At 43.2% G+C, this 17,934-nt stretch overlaps 1 protein-coding gene across 2 annotated transcripts in view; it reads left to right on the plus strand.

Moving 5' to 3' along the window:
• The window catches only part of VWC2 (von Willebrand factor C domain containing 2), a 30,344-nt gene extending 19,690 nt beyond the window's left edge, over positions 1 to 10,654 (plus strand). For both annotated transcript variants that reach the window (XM_035108703.3, XM_088654982.1), the window contains exons 3-4: positions 934 to 1,063; positions 10,172 to 10,654. In XM_035108703.3, coding sequence (XP_034964594.2) covers positions 934 to 1,063; positions 10,172 to 10,323 — 282 coding nt within the window. In that variant the 3' untranslated portion in view covers positions 10,324 to 10,654. The remainder of the gene's footprint in view (positions 1 to 933; positions 1,064 to 10,171) is intronic.
• The last annotated feature ends 7,280 nt before the right edge of the window (positions 10,655 to 17,934 follow it).

Here is a 17,934-nt window from a genome sequence, read left to right on the forward strand (position 1 = left end):
TCTTAAGGTCTTATAAATTGGGCAAACAAGTAAGCAGTGGGATCAATCGTCAGGCACATTGCCCCCACCTGGATGGACTCTCCTCCTACAGAATCCACCAGTGGCGTCCTTCAGCTATAGCAGAGTGCAGAGACTGGAATTACAGAGCTGTAAACTCATTTTTTCTATTTAACATTTGTAATGCTGGTAAGGAGTCTGAATGAGTAATTTTGTACTGTCATGCTCCCCCCCTCCTTTTTTGCACATGTTTATCCTTAACTCTGTTTTTGGTTGTTCAAATTCAGTTACAGGACAATCTGAACTGAGATGAATTGAGAGTGTTTGGATTTGGCAGATCTAATGATTTTCTGGCTGATCTAGGGATCTATTTTCATGAGCTCATACAATCTCCTTGTTCAAATTACTATGAAGAGGAAGTTACAACATGAAATCAAATGCTTAGAGCCCAACCTGTTGAAATGTAGTGACTAAATCAAGGGTATGTAGAAGATAAATGAGGATCTATTGGTATATGTTGGATGGTCTGAAGTAGATTGGCCAAGAGTTTATGGTTCGATACTGGTTAACGGCAAAAAGTTTCCCCTGCATGAAATTTGGCTGTTTGAACCCTGATCAATAGTAATTCAGATGTCTTTTTTTCTTCGTAATTCTTGTTTTGTATTTTGTGAATGTACCACTCTCCAATCCATATATAACACCCATCTATAACATGGGCACATTTATAGAAGCTGGTAATGATCCCAGTGGGTTGCAGTAGGCAATTGGCTCTGTCCCCTGAGTTACCATTTTGCATGTAGCTCAATGGCATCCCTCCCTCCCCAAGGAACTACTTTGTACCTGCCTCTGCTTGGTGGCCATTTGGATTCTAGTAAAAACAAAGTAGACCTGAAACCTGAAATCTGACAGCTAAAACACAGTTTGTTTTGTTTTCAGGTTTCGCCTTGTGAAAAATGCCGCTGTGAAGCCAATGGCGAAGTAGTGTGTACATTGTCTGCATGTCCTCAGACGGACTGCGTGGATCCCGAATATGAGCCAGATCAGTGCTGTCCTATCTGCAAAAATGGTAAGCAACAAATTCAAGCTGCAGTTGGCTTAAAGCTTCAGCTATTTAAAAAACTATCCCTACAACATTAACAAAAGTGCAGTTTCGACATGTATGCGCCTTTCTTGTAGGGAATGGTAATTGTCACCTGATGGCCAAATAAAGAGTCCAGCACCCAGATTTGTATGAACTAGGACTACTTTACTAAAGTTTAAATTTATAATAATAAAAAGATGCAGGGGGTAACAACTATTGGCCCAATCATAGCTGCCAAGTTTTCCCTTTTCTCACGAGGAAGCCTATTCAGCATAATGGAAAATCCCTTAAAAAAAGGGATAACTTGGCAGCTATGCTATTGGCGCAGGAGCTAACTGTAACGTAAGGCGAAACCGCAGCCACTTGTGTGATGGAGCTCATGCCTTTGGTAAATGGAAGTAGGACTGCCTTCCCCCAGGCCACACACCATGAAGAGAGAGCAGGTAGGCCTTGCTGAATCACACACACACCCGGGCCCCATAGATCCAGGCAGATGAGGCAGGTGGGCCTCAAAGGTGGTTCATATACCACTCCAAGGCCCCATAACCTAGAGAACAAGCCTCGAGGCCAGGCCATCACCAGGAAAGGTACCTCAGGGGGTCACTTGGCTAAAACTTATCTCTTTTCCTTCTCATACCTAACCACCAGAAAAGGGGCAGAAATCTTTTTAGTCACCCTTTTCTCTAGTCGAGGACAGTTTCCCTTGTGCAGGCCCTTCTGAAGGTTTGTCAAAAATTTGTTGTTGCCAACATCTGTGAGGCGAATTCCATCACCAGGCATAGGCAACCTTGGCTCTCCAGATGTTTTGGAACTACAACTCCCATGATCCCTAGCTAACAGGGCCAGTGGTCAGGGATCATGGGAGTTGTAGTTCCAAAACATCTGGAGAGCCAAGGTTGCCTATGCCTAATCTGGCCTATGCAGTTCAGTGTTACTGGGCATGATATCTGGGGAGCGAATAAGTGACCCTCCCTGTTCATGCACTGCCAACCTCAGCTTCTGCAGCAAGTTTTTAATGGGCCCCGTTAATCGCACTAGGGTCCCCTTCACAAAAGGCAGATAGTTGTACATGTGTACCTGTCCGTGTAGCTTACTGAGTTTCTTCACAGAGAGTTTGGGTTTCCTTTAGGATAAGGAAAGGAGGGGCGCAATGGTGCTTCCTGGCTTCTTTGCCCTGCTGCTAAACATGCCTGTCTGCTGAACTCGCTTTGATGCTTTGTGAGCTGGGGCTCCCTGGAGCTCATGAAGCAGGCCCCCTTCACTAGCTTGCCCTGGCCAGCATGTGTCTTATGAACACTACAATTTCCATGTGGCACTGGTCCATCACCTCTCCCTGAAATAGGACCCCATGGATACCGCATCTTCTGACTAGTCTCACAAGTGTTGGCTGCTCCTATCCCCACAGCTTCCCCCAGTGCCCACTGGTACTGGTAGGAATGGCTCTCCACCCTAGCTTCTTCAAATATCCAAAATTAAATGTGCAGCCTGTGCCACTGCCCTCTGTAGCTGCACCAACACACTTTCTCTGGCTGCCTGGCCTAGGAAGGACACCACCATCCTGCTGAGAGTGAGGTCTGATGGCAATGTGCCATAGGGAACCATGAGCTCCATCAGATGCTGGCACCGGACAGATCTGAACAGGATGAAACACTGTTTGTTTAATGCCAATGTGTCTGGTGACTTGTGTTAGAGCTTGTCAGGCTTTGGGGAAGTGACTTCCTCCCTCCCTTTGGCCGTGGATAAGCAGAACAAAGTGAAAATAGTATCTTTACAGGTTAAAGAGAATTTAATGTTCACAGCAAAAGAACAAAGACTCCATCTCGGAGGACATATGCTCCCAATTAATGTTTCCACCCACTCCCCCCCCCCAAGCCACCCTTGTCACTTCCTTGTCTAGCAACCTGATCTTGCAACCATTTGGCCTTCTGTTTCCATTGAAAGGGAGTCTGTTAATTCTCTCCCCCCTCCCCGTTCTTCTCCTTGCTGTTCCCCACTCAGTTCTGCCCAGCTGTTGTCTTCCAAACTATATCCTTCTGCAAACCACTGCTCCAAATCTATACTGCTCCACTGCTCCTGGGCAGCTTCAGGATCCTGGTCAGGAGCAGGGGGAGGTCCCCACCATTCCTCATCAGAATAGCCCTCTTCAGCCTGGTCTCTGACAGTGCTGCAAATGGCAATCTCATGTTCCCATAGCGCCCCCCACTGTTCTAATCAAGTATCTAACAGAAAATCTGTTTTAGGCTAAAAACAGACATAACACATAAAAACGTAAGACCATACTTAATTCCTTGTTTCTTTCTTTATGAACCAATGTCAATGCTTTCTGTTGTCAAAGACTATTAAGGCAAAAATTCATGGGAGGGCCACCTCAAACTATACATTTAAATAGTTCCTGCCAAGCACAGATGTGTTAACCTCATTGACAAAAGCATAAAGAACCCGTCCCTTTTATTGGCATCCATGACCTATAGATCACCTCTTGTTGTTGTTGTTGTTTAGTCGTTTAGTCATGTCCAACTCTTCATGACCTCATGGACCAGAGCACGCCACCTCTTAGAAACCTCAGAACCTCAAAACAGGACTGTTTCATGTGAAATCTACTTCCCTCTTTTATATACTGAGTATAGTAGTGCTATTTTTTATTTGGAGTGAAAGATTACCTCAGACGCAGACATTAAAATATATTGCACTATATACTGAAGTGCAAGCCTGAAGAGGTCTGGAATTCCATCAACAAACAGAGATTAAAATGTAATAAATGCTTAGTGGCAGAAAGCCACTCCAGCATCATCTTCCATCTTCTGTGCAAATTTAGCTAATTTTTAGGTTATTGACACAAATAGAAGTTGATATATAGGTTTATGTTAACCTAGTTTTATGAAATAAATTCTTTTTATTAGCATTCATGATATTACGGTACCTTTCATTTGAGCTGAATTTTTTGCTGAAATTGTGGCCTCCAGCAAAACTAGGTTCAGAATGTCAAATCCATCTTTGCCTCACTTGTAAAATATAATTTCAAAACAAATAGAGATAAATATAGGGCAGAATGGGAAATAGGGAGTGGAATGAAGCAGGAAATTGAATGACCATTAAAATGGAAAGTCAATTTGAATAATAGTTCAGCATTTGATATCTTGGAAGTTTACATCACACAGAATTAAAAATGATCTTAAAATCTTCATTTTATACAGTGGTACCTTGGTTCTCGAACTTAATCCATTCCGGGAGTCTGTGTGTGGCTTCCGATTGGCTGCAGGAGCTTCCTGCACTCAAGCGGAAGCTGCGTCGTATGTTTGCTTCCGAAAAATGTTCACAAACTGGAACACTTACTTCTGGGTTTGCGGTGTTTGGGAGCTGATTTTTTCAGGAGCCAAGCCATCCGAGTATCAAGGTACCACTGTATATCATCTATCAACCACTCAAGCACTTTCAAACAAGCATGTTTTAATGATGATGATCCAATTATTTTTAGGACTTATTAGTAGGCATATCCTGTAGAATTATGGGTTTTGAATTAATGATTCCAGCTTTCAAACACAGTAAAACCTAATGGAAATAACAAGGCCTCATTCTATAAGTTCTATTGACGAAGAGTCCTTTAATAAAATTTCAGCCTGATTAATATTTATAAATAAGACTTTTGGATACCTGTGAGGTATCCCCCCCCTTCTTTGCATTTTAATCTGTGTCATATTACTGTATTCAGTTACCACCTCAAGGACAAAACTTTGAAGTGTTCTAAGTTACTAATACTTTAATTTCAGTCTTTTAAGAAGCCTAAAAGTTTGGTTAAAAAGCAAACAAACATTGAGTGTAGTTCTAAAGTAAAATAGTTTGAAGTCCCATTGATTTCAGATTTAAGAAGACATTTTACTTTCACACTGAAGAAAAATGTTATTTTGGCTCAACTGGAAGGTTGGGTTGAATAGTGGGGTGCTATTACTATTAACTTTGAGGTGCATTGACTATGTTTGGCCCAAGACATATGGGCATCTGAGGTGAACCACAATATGGTGCTCCTCTCCCCACCAGGGAAAGAGGGGTGAGTGAGGTTCTGCATCAGGAACAAGGGGAGAATAAAGATCTCCATTGGGATCTGCTGCCCCCATAGCTGCTGCCGCCTGAGGTTGCCTCACCTTGCCTCATGGGTGGGCCAGCCCTGGCATATTAAAACTGTTAGGAATTTCTTCTAGTGTTCCCTATTGAAACAGGTAGCATGCAAGGTCTCCCATTCATATTGTGGATTTATTAGAACTACAAATCCTGTAGGATCTCTAGAAATAAATGGAAGTATCAGAGAGGAATAATCCCGGTGATTGTGGAGATGCCTCTGAAGAAATTACCTAATGCAATCTGAAGGGGAGTGCAGACTGGGGAACAATATTACCCATATATACTTGAGTATAAGCCAACCTGAATATAAGCCAAGACACCTAATTTTACTCCCCAAAACTGGGTAAACTTTTTGACCCGAGAATAAACCGGTTCACCACACCACAAACCAGCGGAGGAGGAAGGAGCAGCCCGAAAGGGCTGCTTTCAGGCTGCTTGTTCCTCCTCCTCCAGCGACAGCGGGAACGGAGGGGGAGGTGGATGGAGCAGCCCGAAAGCAGCCCTTTCGGGCTCTTCGGTCCTTCCCTGCTGCCTCTGCCACTCGCAAGAGCAGGCATAGGAGCCTCTCCCAACCGCAGCTCCTGTGCCTGCCCTTGCGAGAGGAGGGCGGCAGCAGCGGGACCAGCAGTGAGAAATGGCTCCCTTCTCGCCACTCGTCCCTCTGCCACCGCCTGCCTCACTCGGGTATAAACTGAGGGGGGCTTTTTCAGCACAAAAAAATGTGCTGAAAAAGTAGGCTTATACTCGAGTATATGTGTGTAGATTTCACCTCCATGAGCTGGCAACAATAGTGGAAGAACGAGAGAGGCATTGCCATGCTAGGCCAGGGGAGGGTGTCTCTTATTGATCAATTGATTTCATAAAATTTATATACCGCTTGACTGTAAAAAAAAGAAAAAAGAAAACTACCGCAAAGTGGTTTATAAAAAGATAAAACCATAAATTCAGGAAAAACCTACATTAAAATATACAAGAAGTTAAAATACTAAAATATTCCTGCCTTTGGGATTACTACCTTCTCCCCTTCAAAAATCAGACAATTTTCTGCTGTGAGTTTTGTCTTAATTGTTCCAGAATTCTCTTATGGCCAATGTAACTTGATGCTTGCAGGTAAGACATTCTGCACTTACGTTTTTGTTTTTGTTTTACTTTACTTCGCCTCTCTCTGTTCTGTCTGATTTCTTCCAGTTTGTGGTTGCAGGCTTGTATGTTACTTCTGAATTCGTTTCAGGATCAGAGCTGAAGTCTTGGTGGAGCAGAGGTTAGAGGTTTCTCTAGTATGCTTGCAAGAGGTTGTGATCAGTTTCTACAGTTGCAAAGTGCCCTTAAGTGTACTGTTGAAAATTCTGACACCCAGAGACAATAGCAAGTAGTTCATTTTCAACTTCAGCATAATTCTGCTGAGTAGATGCTAATGCTCTTGAAGCATCTGCCACAAGGTGCCCTTCCTTCAACAGCACAGCCACAACTGTTGCCTGTGAGGCACTAGCTGTTAATTCCTTTGTTTCAACACAATACTTCAGTTGGGTGATAATTTCATTTTTGTTTTGAAGTGTCTTGTTGTTTCAGTACCATTCAGTGCCTTTTTGCCAGCTGTGATTTCCATGAATCTTGGGATGAACTTCAATGTGATTGACACCTTCCCAAGCACAGCTTCTTGTACTTTCAGGGATTTTGGTGCTTTAAGCTGCTTAATGGGTTCCACATCATTTGGGCTGGGTCAGATCCCTCCTTTCTTAACCTCTTCCACTGCGAGAGGCCCATGGGCCAATTCCACTGTCATTAGGATTTTTATTAGTTTTAAGGGCAGGGCCTTTAGTGACAAAACTGGTTTTTCAGGAGTCCAAATGTTGGCACCTGTGCTTTTAGCAGAGAATGTTCCTACTATGCTGAGTGACTGTCTGCCATAGTCCTTTGCTCCAGGTGGTATCAGTGTAAGGTGGGCTGGGTGCTGTGCACTTACCTGTGATCAGTTTTAAATTTAACGGGTATGCTTTCTGAACCTTTGAGGTTTCACCCTTAAAAGCCTTGAATAGTAGCCAGAAACAGTGTTGAGCCACCTTCTAATATTAGCTTATTATTATTATTATTATTATTATTATTATTTATTAAATTAATGCATAAAACTTAGCAGCAGAATGGGGCTACCAGGGATCAGTGGAGGGACTTGTTCAGCCCCTTTTTCTCTCATTGAGCCAGTCTTCAATCCTTTCCAATATCTTACACGTTTTGCCCCTCCATCCTCCTCTGTCCAGCCCCACTTGGGGCTAAGTTAGCCAAATGCAAAACAGTACTCGCCTGTGAGGGGCTCCTGAGTGGCAGATGTCACACTAGAAAAGGTCGGATTCTGCTGTCTCTGTCAGCCAGAGCAAACATTCTGTTCTATTTTAAGGTTTTGCCTCTTTCCTGACAGTTGGTGTCTGCATTCAGTCACAATCTGCCAACAGTTTTATTTAGTACGAATAAATAGGTCATAATTAGTCAAAAATGAGTCTTGTAATTATAGGTATAGGGTTGTTTTATTTTCTGAGGCTTGATGCCTCAGGGAAAATGCCTCACTACGCCACGGATCTTTAAAACCTGAAATCTACATTTATCAGTATGATTATTTAGCTGATTAGAGCTTTCAGATTTTCATAGAATCATAGAATTGAAGAGTTGGAAGGGATCCCAAGGGTCATCTAGTTCAACCCCCTGCAATGCAGGAATCTCAACTAGTTCCTCCCTGACAGATGGCCATCCAACCTCTGCTTGAAAACCTCTAAGGAAGGAGAGTCCACCACCTCCAGAGGGAGAACATTCCAAAGATGAACAGCTCTTACTGTCAGAAAGTCCTTCCTGATTCCATAGAATCTTCTAGTGTTCATAACTTTTCCTGTCACCTCCCACCCAGTTACCCTGGCATCCTTCCAACCCCCCAGTCTCTGTCCGCACCTCAGGGCAAGGGGGGAGGACAGCTCTCTTGCATTGCCAAGGGCTCTCAGCGGCCCTCTCTTGTTTCTTAATGGCCCTAGCTTGGCCAGGTTGTTTTGCCTAGGCTAACCCAGGAATTCATCGCAGCTTGCATTTCTCCCTTCACATGACCAAATAATGAAATTCCCACCATTTACTAATTTCAAGGGTTTAGGGGATCCCCCATCCAAATCTATAATACTGGGTGTTCTGGGGAGAAGGGAGAAGGGAGACTGGAATCTATCTTGGGTAGGCTGGCTGCAGAGATGACTGGGAGAAATGCCTTGGACTCCAGGGTTGTGCTACTGTGGGGACAAGCCCCTCTTGAAATGACCAGGCTGTAGGATCTGGACTCCTTCCATGCAGTCTGAAAGTGTAAATAGGTGAATAAACCATCTTTTCTAAAGCTAAGACAGTCTCTGCCGTGCCTCAATTCTCCAAAGGAACACAGAAGCTGGGTGAGTGCCTGGAACCCCCTGGGATCTTGCTATCACCTGACAGAGTGGGGTGTGGCACCAAACTTTTGTAACCCTGGTGTCTGAAGTGGGATCTGTGTTTCCTGGAGAAGGCCTAGGAGCAACATTCTCCTGAAATTGAAAATGGAGGGAGGAATAGCAGGACTCCTTGAGCAGTACAACATGATGGAGAAGAGGATGGTGGAGCAGCCCCATGAGCAGCGGATGCAGTGTCTTAGAGTGGGGAAGAAGTTTCCTTGGTAACAGTGTAGATAAGGATACACAGGTCTCATTCTCTGAATGCTATGTGTCCTCAATAAATCATTTGTTAGGTGGGCACTCACATAACTGGTCAACAATTTCTATTAATTCCCATGGGGAAATTTCTAATGTGTTCCCGACCATGGAATTTTGACCCCAAAGTGATGGGGAAAACCCAGGAAAATCCACTGAAACTTTGCAAAAAGCAAACAAGGAAGGGGAAAATGCTCTCATTTGTCTGATATCTCTCACTTTCTCCCTGCCTCCCACCATGGTTTCTGGTGAAATGGCTGCTGTGAACCAGCAAAACACAAAAAGGAAGGCTTGTTTAAGGCTGCTTATTTGTTTAAAGTACCACATGCAGGTCCAGCTGTTTGGGTATCTGAATCTGCAGTGAAGTTTGGGCAGATTCCTCATGTTTGGATAAGTGAATTCTCAAACAATGGGTGTTTAGATAGCGGGATATGAGTGCCCATCCTTACCTGTTGGTAAAGGGGAGGGGAGGCCCTGCCCATTGGTTGCTGCTCAAGACCAGCACCCCCCTCACTTCATAGGTCCTTAAAACTTTAATGTTGTTTTAGCAAGAATATTCAAGTCTCCGCAGTCTTGATGTATTTCTGGTGAAGCATTTGATTGCGCCACAAAAGCTTGGGACCACTTTGATTGACAGAATTGGCACTACTGCAGGTGCCACACAATGCCTATTTCACATTTGTAAGAACACAATTGTTTAGTGTGGCAGTACATGCACTTTGGAACTCCCTATTGACATCAGGCCAGAACCTTCACTGTACTCTTTTCAGCACCTTCTAAAAACATTATTCTTTAGACAAGCCTACCCAGGTGCTTAGAAAGATGAGGTGATTTTAATCTGTTTTAGTATTTTAACTTTTCTATGTTTTCAAGTATGATTGTGATTTTTTTCTTGATATTTTTTTTCCTTTTGTAAATCACTTTGAGGTTGTTGTTTGAAACAATCAAGGGGAGTATACATTTTATGAAATTAATATTTATAAACTGCTTCAGAATGCACCTGGAGATTCCCTAAGAGTCATTACTAAAAATAACTGCAATAACACTTTGTAATACACTAAAAGCTTTGCCATTCTTACCATACTGATCCTCACAACTTTGTGATGTGTTTGTGGGCTGTAAGGCTGTGATTTGCCTGAGTCCACATTGTGAGTCAGAGAGAGGATTTCAGGCCATCTCCACATCCAACCCGTGTTCTGTCCACCTCTGGTGCGCCTGGCACAACCTTCATCATGTGAAACAGCTGCACTCAGCGCCACCCCTTTCTTTGTTCCAGGGCCCAACTGCTTTGCAGAGACTACGGTCATTCCTGCAGGTCGAGAGGTAAAGACGGACGACTGCACTATATGCCACTGTACCTATGAAGAAGTGACTTGGCGAATTGAACGACAGGCGATGTGTACCAGACATGACTGCAAGCAGATCTAGATCCACAAACCCAATGCCTCAAGATGTTTTTATAAAAATACTTCCATGCTCCAAATGATATTTGAGTGAACCGAGAAACATCTTCAAAAGAACTATTGCTTTGCTTGAGGACAAAGGAGCCTGCTGGTATTTTCTTTTTCCACAGTAGAACAGTATTTGAGCAAAAGAAGGTTTGGACTTGATTGTTCACATCTTATTAAATGTGTTATATTTCCAAGGTGAGTACTGTAAATTACATGAAAAGATTATATTATTTCTATAATCCTATTATAGAGTTTAAAATAAATGTTTTATATAGTTGAGAAATTAAATAAATGTTGGGAGAGATAAATGATTGTCTTCTTGCATACCTGGTCTTGACTAACAGAAAACATTACTTTGTGATAAAAGCTGGTTTTTTTGGGAGGGGGGGGGAGGACCAAAAGGCAGGCAAATGATAAATCTGAAAAAGATAAGAAATTGACGGAGGTCTACTCTGAAAAGTTTACAACAGGTTCAGTCCTAGCCTCGGGGGTTTTTGTTGCTGACTTCAGTGAGTTTCAGGGTGCAAAATGTGAGCCAGCTTTTCTTTTCTTGGATGTGGGACAATAATGATTACACTAGCAGTAATATATTTTGGCTGGCCAGAATTGGGTTACTCTGTGACCTGGCTTGATATCTTGACAAATTCTACATATATTAGTCTTTACACACTTTCTTGAGAGTAAAACTTGAAGATAGACTTACTAGATATGGCGCTGTAGTCTAAACCGCTGAGCCTAGGGCTTGCAGATCAGAAGGTCGGCGGTTTGAATCTCTGCGACGGGGTGAGCTCCCATTGTTCAGTCCCTGCTCCTGCCAACTTAGCAGTTCGAAAGCATGTCAAAGTGCAAGTAAATAGGTACCGTTCCGGCGGGAAGGTAAACAGTATTTTCATGCACTGCTCTGGTTTCGCCAGAAGCGGCTTAATCGTGCTGACCACATTACCCGGAAAAACTGTCTGCAGACAAACGCCGGCTCCCTCGGCCTATAGAGTGAGATGAGCGCCGCAACCCAAGTCGTTCACGACTGGACTTAACTGTCAGGGGTCCCTTTACCTTTAGATATGTACAGAATTGTACTGTTAGCCTTTACCAAAAATATTCATCAGTGTAAAAAACCAATTAGAGGATTGTCTTTATATATTTCTAGGCCTCCAGAAGGAATTCTAATACACAAATTCCTTTTTGAAAAAACCATGCACTGATAGTGAGAATAGGAAGCATATTATATTTTTGTAGCTATCACTGCCCAATTGTCCCCAGGGAATGTGTTGCACCTCAAATCTCTCAATGGCCCCCCATATCCAAGTAATAGAAATGTGAATAAATTTGTTGAAATGTGTAGCAATAGCAGTCTATGCTATCATCGTTTTACAGTACTTTTGGGAAACACGCTAGATAATCATGTAGGAATCTACACTTTCAAGAGGAAATAATGAAGTATTTAGTTGCAACAAATAAAACCATATCACCAAAGCTAATGGGGGTAAGTTTGCTATTTGGAAGTATCATATATCATCCCTAACTTTAGACTATAGACTGTTTTTTAAAAATAAAATAAAAAAATACTCTCTTGCAATTATTGTTATTGAAAAAGAATTGGGGTGCAGAGCTGTAATATATTGTAAGATATTTGTTGTCAGCCATTTAAGCTGCCATCTTGTACCTGCTTATATGTATCTTATGTTGCAGTCCTATGGCCTGGGTCTAAGTTCCATTAAACTCAAAACTTGGTTTTGAGTAGGAATGCCTAGGGTCGCACTGCTGTCCCACTGACATTAATGAAGCTTTTGAAATGCAACAGAGGTTTGCATTTTTAGACATCAGTTTTAAACTGGGCAGTAAGCCAAAACAAGCATTTAATTGGTCAATAAAATTTTATCCTTCAAATCATTGAGTGCAGAGTATAGCAAAAGCATCAGAATGCCACAAGATAAGCTTGCTATGTTGAGCACACAATTTGGGCACATGAGAGCATTATAGGGCAAGTCATGGTGTTCCATGGAAAAAATGTACATTCAATAGAACAGAACTTCATGTGGAAGTGTGAGAGTTGACTGGATTGAGCAGTCAGCTAGTCTTACATGCACGTGTTGCAGAATATCTCCTAAAACATAAATGTTAACATGCGTACGTACCCCCTTTTCTTAACACTGTTGTGGCAATGACCTCAGTAGGATGCTCTTTTAAAAATTATAAATTGGAAAGCTTTTCACGTCACAGTGCTGAAGATAAAATGTTTTTATTGAACTCTAGCTTTTTTATATAGAACTAGCTGACCCGGCCACGCATTGCTGTGGGTTTTGAGAAATGCTGGAGGGAATCGACCCAGGCAGATGGGTGGGGTAATAATAATAATAATAATAATAATAATAATAATAATAATAATAATAATAATAGTTCCCCCCTGGAAATATAAAGAAGTATAGAAATAATAATAACAGTAATAATAGACTTCCCCCCTGAAAATATGAAGCAGTATGATGATGATGATGATGATGATGATGATAATAGGGTTTTGCCAGCTGTCCGCCCGTCCGGCTTCTTCTGCCTGTTGTTAATAAAGCAGCCCCTTTATTTTATTTTCCTTTCTTTTCTTCAGCCCCTTTTGATTCCCCCTGGAAGAAACAGAGGAGGGGAGTGAGGGAAGGGGAGGCGCCGCCGCCAAGGAAGAAGGCATTTCCCAGCCCTGCATCCTCCTCAGGGGCCCAGGAAGGAGCAGAATTAAGAGGGGAAAAAAAAATAAAAAACGAAATAATAAACCAGGGAGAAATAGAAATATCTTTTCCTCCTCCCTCCAGTCTCCCAGGGAGGGCAAAGGAGAAGGGCGGGCTCCCTTGGCTGGGTGAGAGGGCGATGGATCTATACCTCTTGATCAATATCGGGGGGGGGGAGGTGTGCGTCCCTGCGGGGTTGGAGACGACCGCTCTCTACCCTCAGAGGAGACCTATCTGCACGCTCTCCTTCCTCCTCCCTCCGCTTTCCTGGGGCCAAAAAGGCGGTGGTGGTCCTGAGGGGGAAAGAGGAGAGAGAGAAAGGCGCGAAGAAGGGAAGGAAGGAGCAGCTCCTGCAGTGTGAGGGCGGAAATGGGTCCTGGCCTGCCTTGGGGTTGGTGGTTTGGCGGCGAGGTCTGGCTTGTGGTGGTGGCGGCGGCAGTGAATCCTGGCCTGCCTTGGGGTTGTTGCTTTGGAGCCGAGGTCCTGCTACAAGCGGCGGCGGAGGGTGCAGTTTGTGGGGGTGGTGAGGGGTGGTTGTTTAGTGGGGTGTTTGCGGCAGAGGTCAGGTTGGTGGGGGTGGCGACGGGGGTGGGGGTTGGCTAGTGGAGTGTTTGCAGCGTTTGTTGTACTCGGAGTATCTCCCGTCGTCTGGCTCTGAGGGGTAACGGCTGTTTTGGCGGTTATAGCATGTCGGTGTGTGTGTGTGACTTAGTCCTGCCCTCAAAGACGCAGCTTCTTTCTATTGGATGCTGCTGGAGTCTTCAGAGCTTCTGCTGGTGGTGTCTAATTTGCATGCCACTTTTTTGTGTTTAATCAGTTTTAGGTATGAAAGGTGTACTTTTTTGGGGGGAAAATTATGCTAGATCCCTCCCTGATGGGCAGGGAGGTGCTTTGTCTTAATTTGAGGCAATTCGGTTCAGCGGTTACTGTGAAAGGCTGTAACATGCGCGCGCGCAATGCCTACATTTTTATAAATATAGATTTCCTCTTACCCACACCTAGATATTTGCATGACCATCGCTGTAATGTGGAGCAAAGATGCCCTTCTGTTTTTTGATGTGGTTATATCACACTAGCAGCAATGACAAGATGTCTCAGGGGATTCATAATGGGCATTGAAGTATTTCACATCTAGGTCACTGGACTCAATTCTAGCTTCCATTGTAGCTAGTAAGAAACCATAACATTTGATGGCTGTTCAGTGTGAAATTAGCTGACAGACGAAAGAATATCCGTAGTAGGCAAGACTTCAGCAAAACAAACATCTCCAGGCAGCAACTGGACTGGCAATGCCAACAGCAAGGCAAAAGGCTAGAGGGAACATAGAAAGTGAAAATGACCAAAGGTGATTCTTTTGGGTCAGAGAGAAAAGAGTGAGTGCAACAAAAAACATTTTTATCCGCTCTCCACGAACAGCCATTTCCTAGCTCTACCTCTCTTTCAAATCAGAACCACTGAAGGTGGTGAAGGTCCTGTGTGAGTGCCTGGAGGCGGTTGGAGGATGGATGGCGGTTAACGGATTGAGGTTGAATCCTGACAAGACAGAAGTACTGTTGTGGGGGACAGGAGGCGGGCAGCTGTGGAGGACTCCCTGGTCCTGAATGGGGTAACTGTGCCCCTAAAGGACCAGGTGCGCAGCCTGGGAGTCATTTTGGACTCACAGCTGTCCATGGAGGCGCAGGTTAATTCTGTGTCCAGGGCAGCTGTTTATCAGCTCCATCTGGTACGCAGGCTGAGACCCTACCTGCCTGCGTACTGTCTCACCAGAGTGGTGCATGCTCTGGTTATCTCCCGCTTGGATTACTGCAATGCGCTCTTACATGGGGCTACCACCTGGGCCTTCACCTGGGCCTGATTTGGTCCCAGCAGAGGCCATTAAGTCACATCCTGAGTGGTGGGCTGGTATTCTGGCCAAAGTTTTCGATGTTATAAACGCCACAGGTCTCATTCCCAAGTCGTGGAAGGAGGCTATTCTCATCCCAATTCACAAAAAAGGATCCACTGCTAACCTGGGGAAATATCATAACATCAGCCTACTTTCAATCCTAGGGAAAATCTATGCCTGCTTTCTGCTGTCCAAATTGACCCAGTGGTCGGAAGAGTCCAACTTAATCGGTCATGAACAAGCAGGTTTTAGACCCAATTGTTCCACAATGGACCACGCTATAATTCTTTACCACCTTGCACTGAAATACTCTACCCCTATTTATGTGTTGCCTTTATTGACTTGAGGGCAGCTTTTGACAGCATCCCCAGAAACATCTTATGGGTGAAACTTGCTACTTGGGGCATTCACAGAAGACTCTTATGGCTTATGATCCAAGTGCATGAGGGATCAGTTGCCAGAGTGAGACTAACTCCAGCAGGCGAACTCACGAATTCGGTGCCTATAAAGAAGGGAGTCCGCCAAGGCTGTATACTAGCTCCCTATCTCTCTAATTTGTATATAAGTGATATGAGAAAACCCCTAATTGAGTTGCCCGTCAATATTCATGCCCCCCCCCACCTTGCAGATTATCGCTGCCCACTGCTTCTCTATGCAGACGATGCAGTAATTCTTTCCTATTCTCGAGTTGGCCTAAATAGATCACTGAAGATCTTTGTTTCCTATTGTCAAACCAATCAGTTAACCATTCTAAATCTAAGAAATATATTTTCTCCAGAAGTCGAAAACTATACAAGTGGAAGCTTGATGGAGCAACAGTAGAACAAGTTTCCAAATTCCAATATTTAGGTATATTTTTCAACAAAACACGAGATGGAAAGCACAAATTCAATAGCTACTCAATAAGGCTAAAACTGTGTCCCACACATTTCTCCAGTTTTATTTCTCAGATGGGGCTCTGCACGTGCCTTCGGGGTTGAAGGTGTTTAATGCGAAAGTAGCAGCCATACTCGCATATGCTGCACCACCTTGGGCTGCCTTGGCAAATTTTGCCCCTCTTGAGACCCTCCAAAATCAATTTTTACACCGTCTTTTACTTCCTTCATGTGTGAGCAATGTGGCTATACATCTGGAACTGAAGATCCCCTCGCTAGAGACACTTCTGTGGAAACGGGTTTTCAATTACTGGCTAACACTCTGGCACAGATTACCAAATTATTATCTAGCCCAATGTTTATGGCGCAACGAATTCACCAGTCCCTGGGCCAGCAAGATCCACACCAAGCTTTTGCTTTTTGGAATCTCCCCCCTAGAATCTTTAAATTTTGCTCTTACCACAGCTAAAAAAATTATCAGTCAGAGATTGGATGATACAGAGTTGCAACGTAATCTTATGTTGGGCGGCAGGGGGGGGGGTATGTTCGCCTTGGCACATGGGCATTACTCCCGCACAGCATGTTCCAGCTTCTTTATCATCCCTCTCTATTGCCAGCCATTGTTTTGCGTTTATTTAAGCGAGGTTCAATGCTATCCCCTCCAATGTCCTTCTTCATACATTCTCTAAGGGTCGAGTCTCAGTTCTATGTTCCTGTGATAACCAGTCGACGGAATCCCTCCAGCACATAGTTCTTACTTGCCCTCTGTATGGTGCTGTCTGGATAAACCTACTGAGACCATTAATCCAAAAATTCTCTGCACTTCCAGTAGACTCATCTTGCCCTATTACTGCAAGACACTGACTCGTTTGTAACCTTGCAAGGGGCAAGATATTAAACTTCTGTTCTGTCCTATAAGAGGCGAAATGGACTGTTACATGAATCCTGAAAGCTTTTACCATATTGTTTTTCCTAATTTTATATTATCTGTAATTATTTTTAGCCCTATATTTATTTTTACTGATTGTAAAGCAAGTATGTCTCATTGTGTCTATTTTTATGTGTATATGAGCTTAAAGCTGAAATAAATCTATCTACTGTATCTATCTATCTATCTATCTATCTATCTACCTACCTACCTACCTACGTGGGGCTACCTTTGAAGGTGGAAACTAATCCAGAATGCGGCAGCTAGACTGGTGACTGGGAGCGTCCGTCAAGACCATATAACACAGGTCTTGAAAGATCTACATTGGCTCCCAGTACGTTTCCGAGCACAATTCAATTCGGTCCAGTATACCTGAAGGAGCGTCTCCACCCCCATCGTTCTGCCTGGACACTGGGGTCCAGTGCCAAGGGCCTTCTGGCAGTTCCGTCATTGCGAGAAATGAGGTCACAGGGAACCAGACAGAGGGCCTTTTCGGTAGTGGCACCCGCCCTGTGGAACGCCCTTCCATCAGATGTCAAGGAAATAAGCAGCTATCCTAATTTTAAAAGACCCATTCCTTTAAGTATTTTCTTCTCTTTCACTTCTTTTTCAATTTCCTTTTTAAAATTTACTGGAAAGTTTCTATCACCACCACCAGAGTTCATAGGGAATTTGCTGGTATCCATTTTCCTTTATATTTTGCCCATATCTCAATGATGTTTCTTAATAAGGGATTTTCAATATTCTGTCACCATTGCCTATTTGGTTTGATAAAAAATATACTCAACTAACTTCTTCATTTCTTGTGTACCACTCTCTAACAATTCTAACTCTCCTTGTTCTGTTATCCCATCTATGATATATTTTACCTAATTTGCTATATAACTTTATGTTGGGGAGATATCAGTCCACTCCTTTTCTGGAGTTTATACCATCTTCTTTTATTAATTCTAGGTTTCTTATCCCCATTACAAAATTTATTAATCATACTTTGCCAACCCTTTATCTCTGTCTCTGATATCTTAATCGGTAACAATCTAAATAAAAAAATTATTCTAGACAAAAAAATTATTTTAATTACCGCTATTCTTCCAAACCATAAAAGCTTAATTTTCTTATATTCCTCCAGCTTTTCCTTAATTTCCCTCTTTAATTTGTTAAGATTCTCCTGGTCTAAATTTTCTAA

Source organism: Zootoca vivipara, chromosome 12, assembly GCF_965207765.1.
Source record: "Zootoca vivipara chromosome 12, rZooViv2.hap1.1, whole genome shotgun sequence".
In the NCBI taxonomy this organism is placed as follows: Eukaryota; Metazoa; Chordata; class Lepidosauria; order Squamata; family Lacertidae; genus Zootoca; species Zootoca vivipara.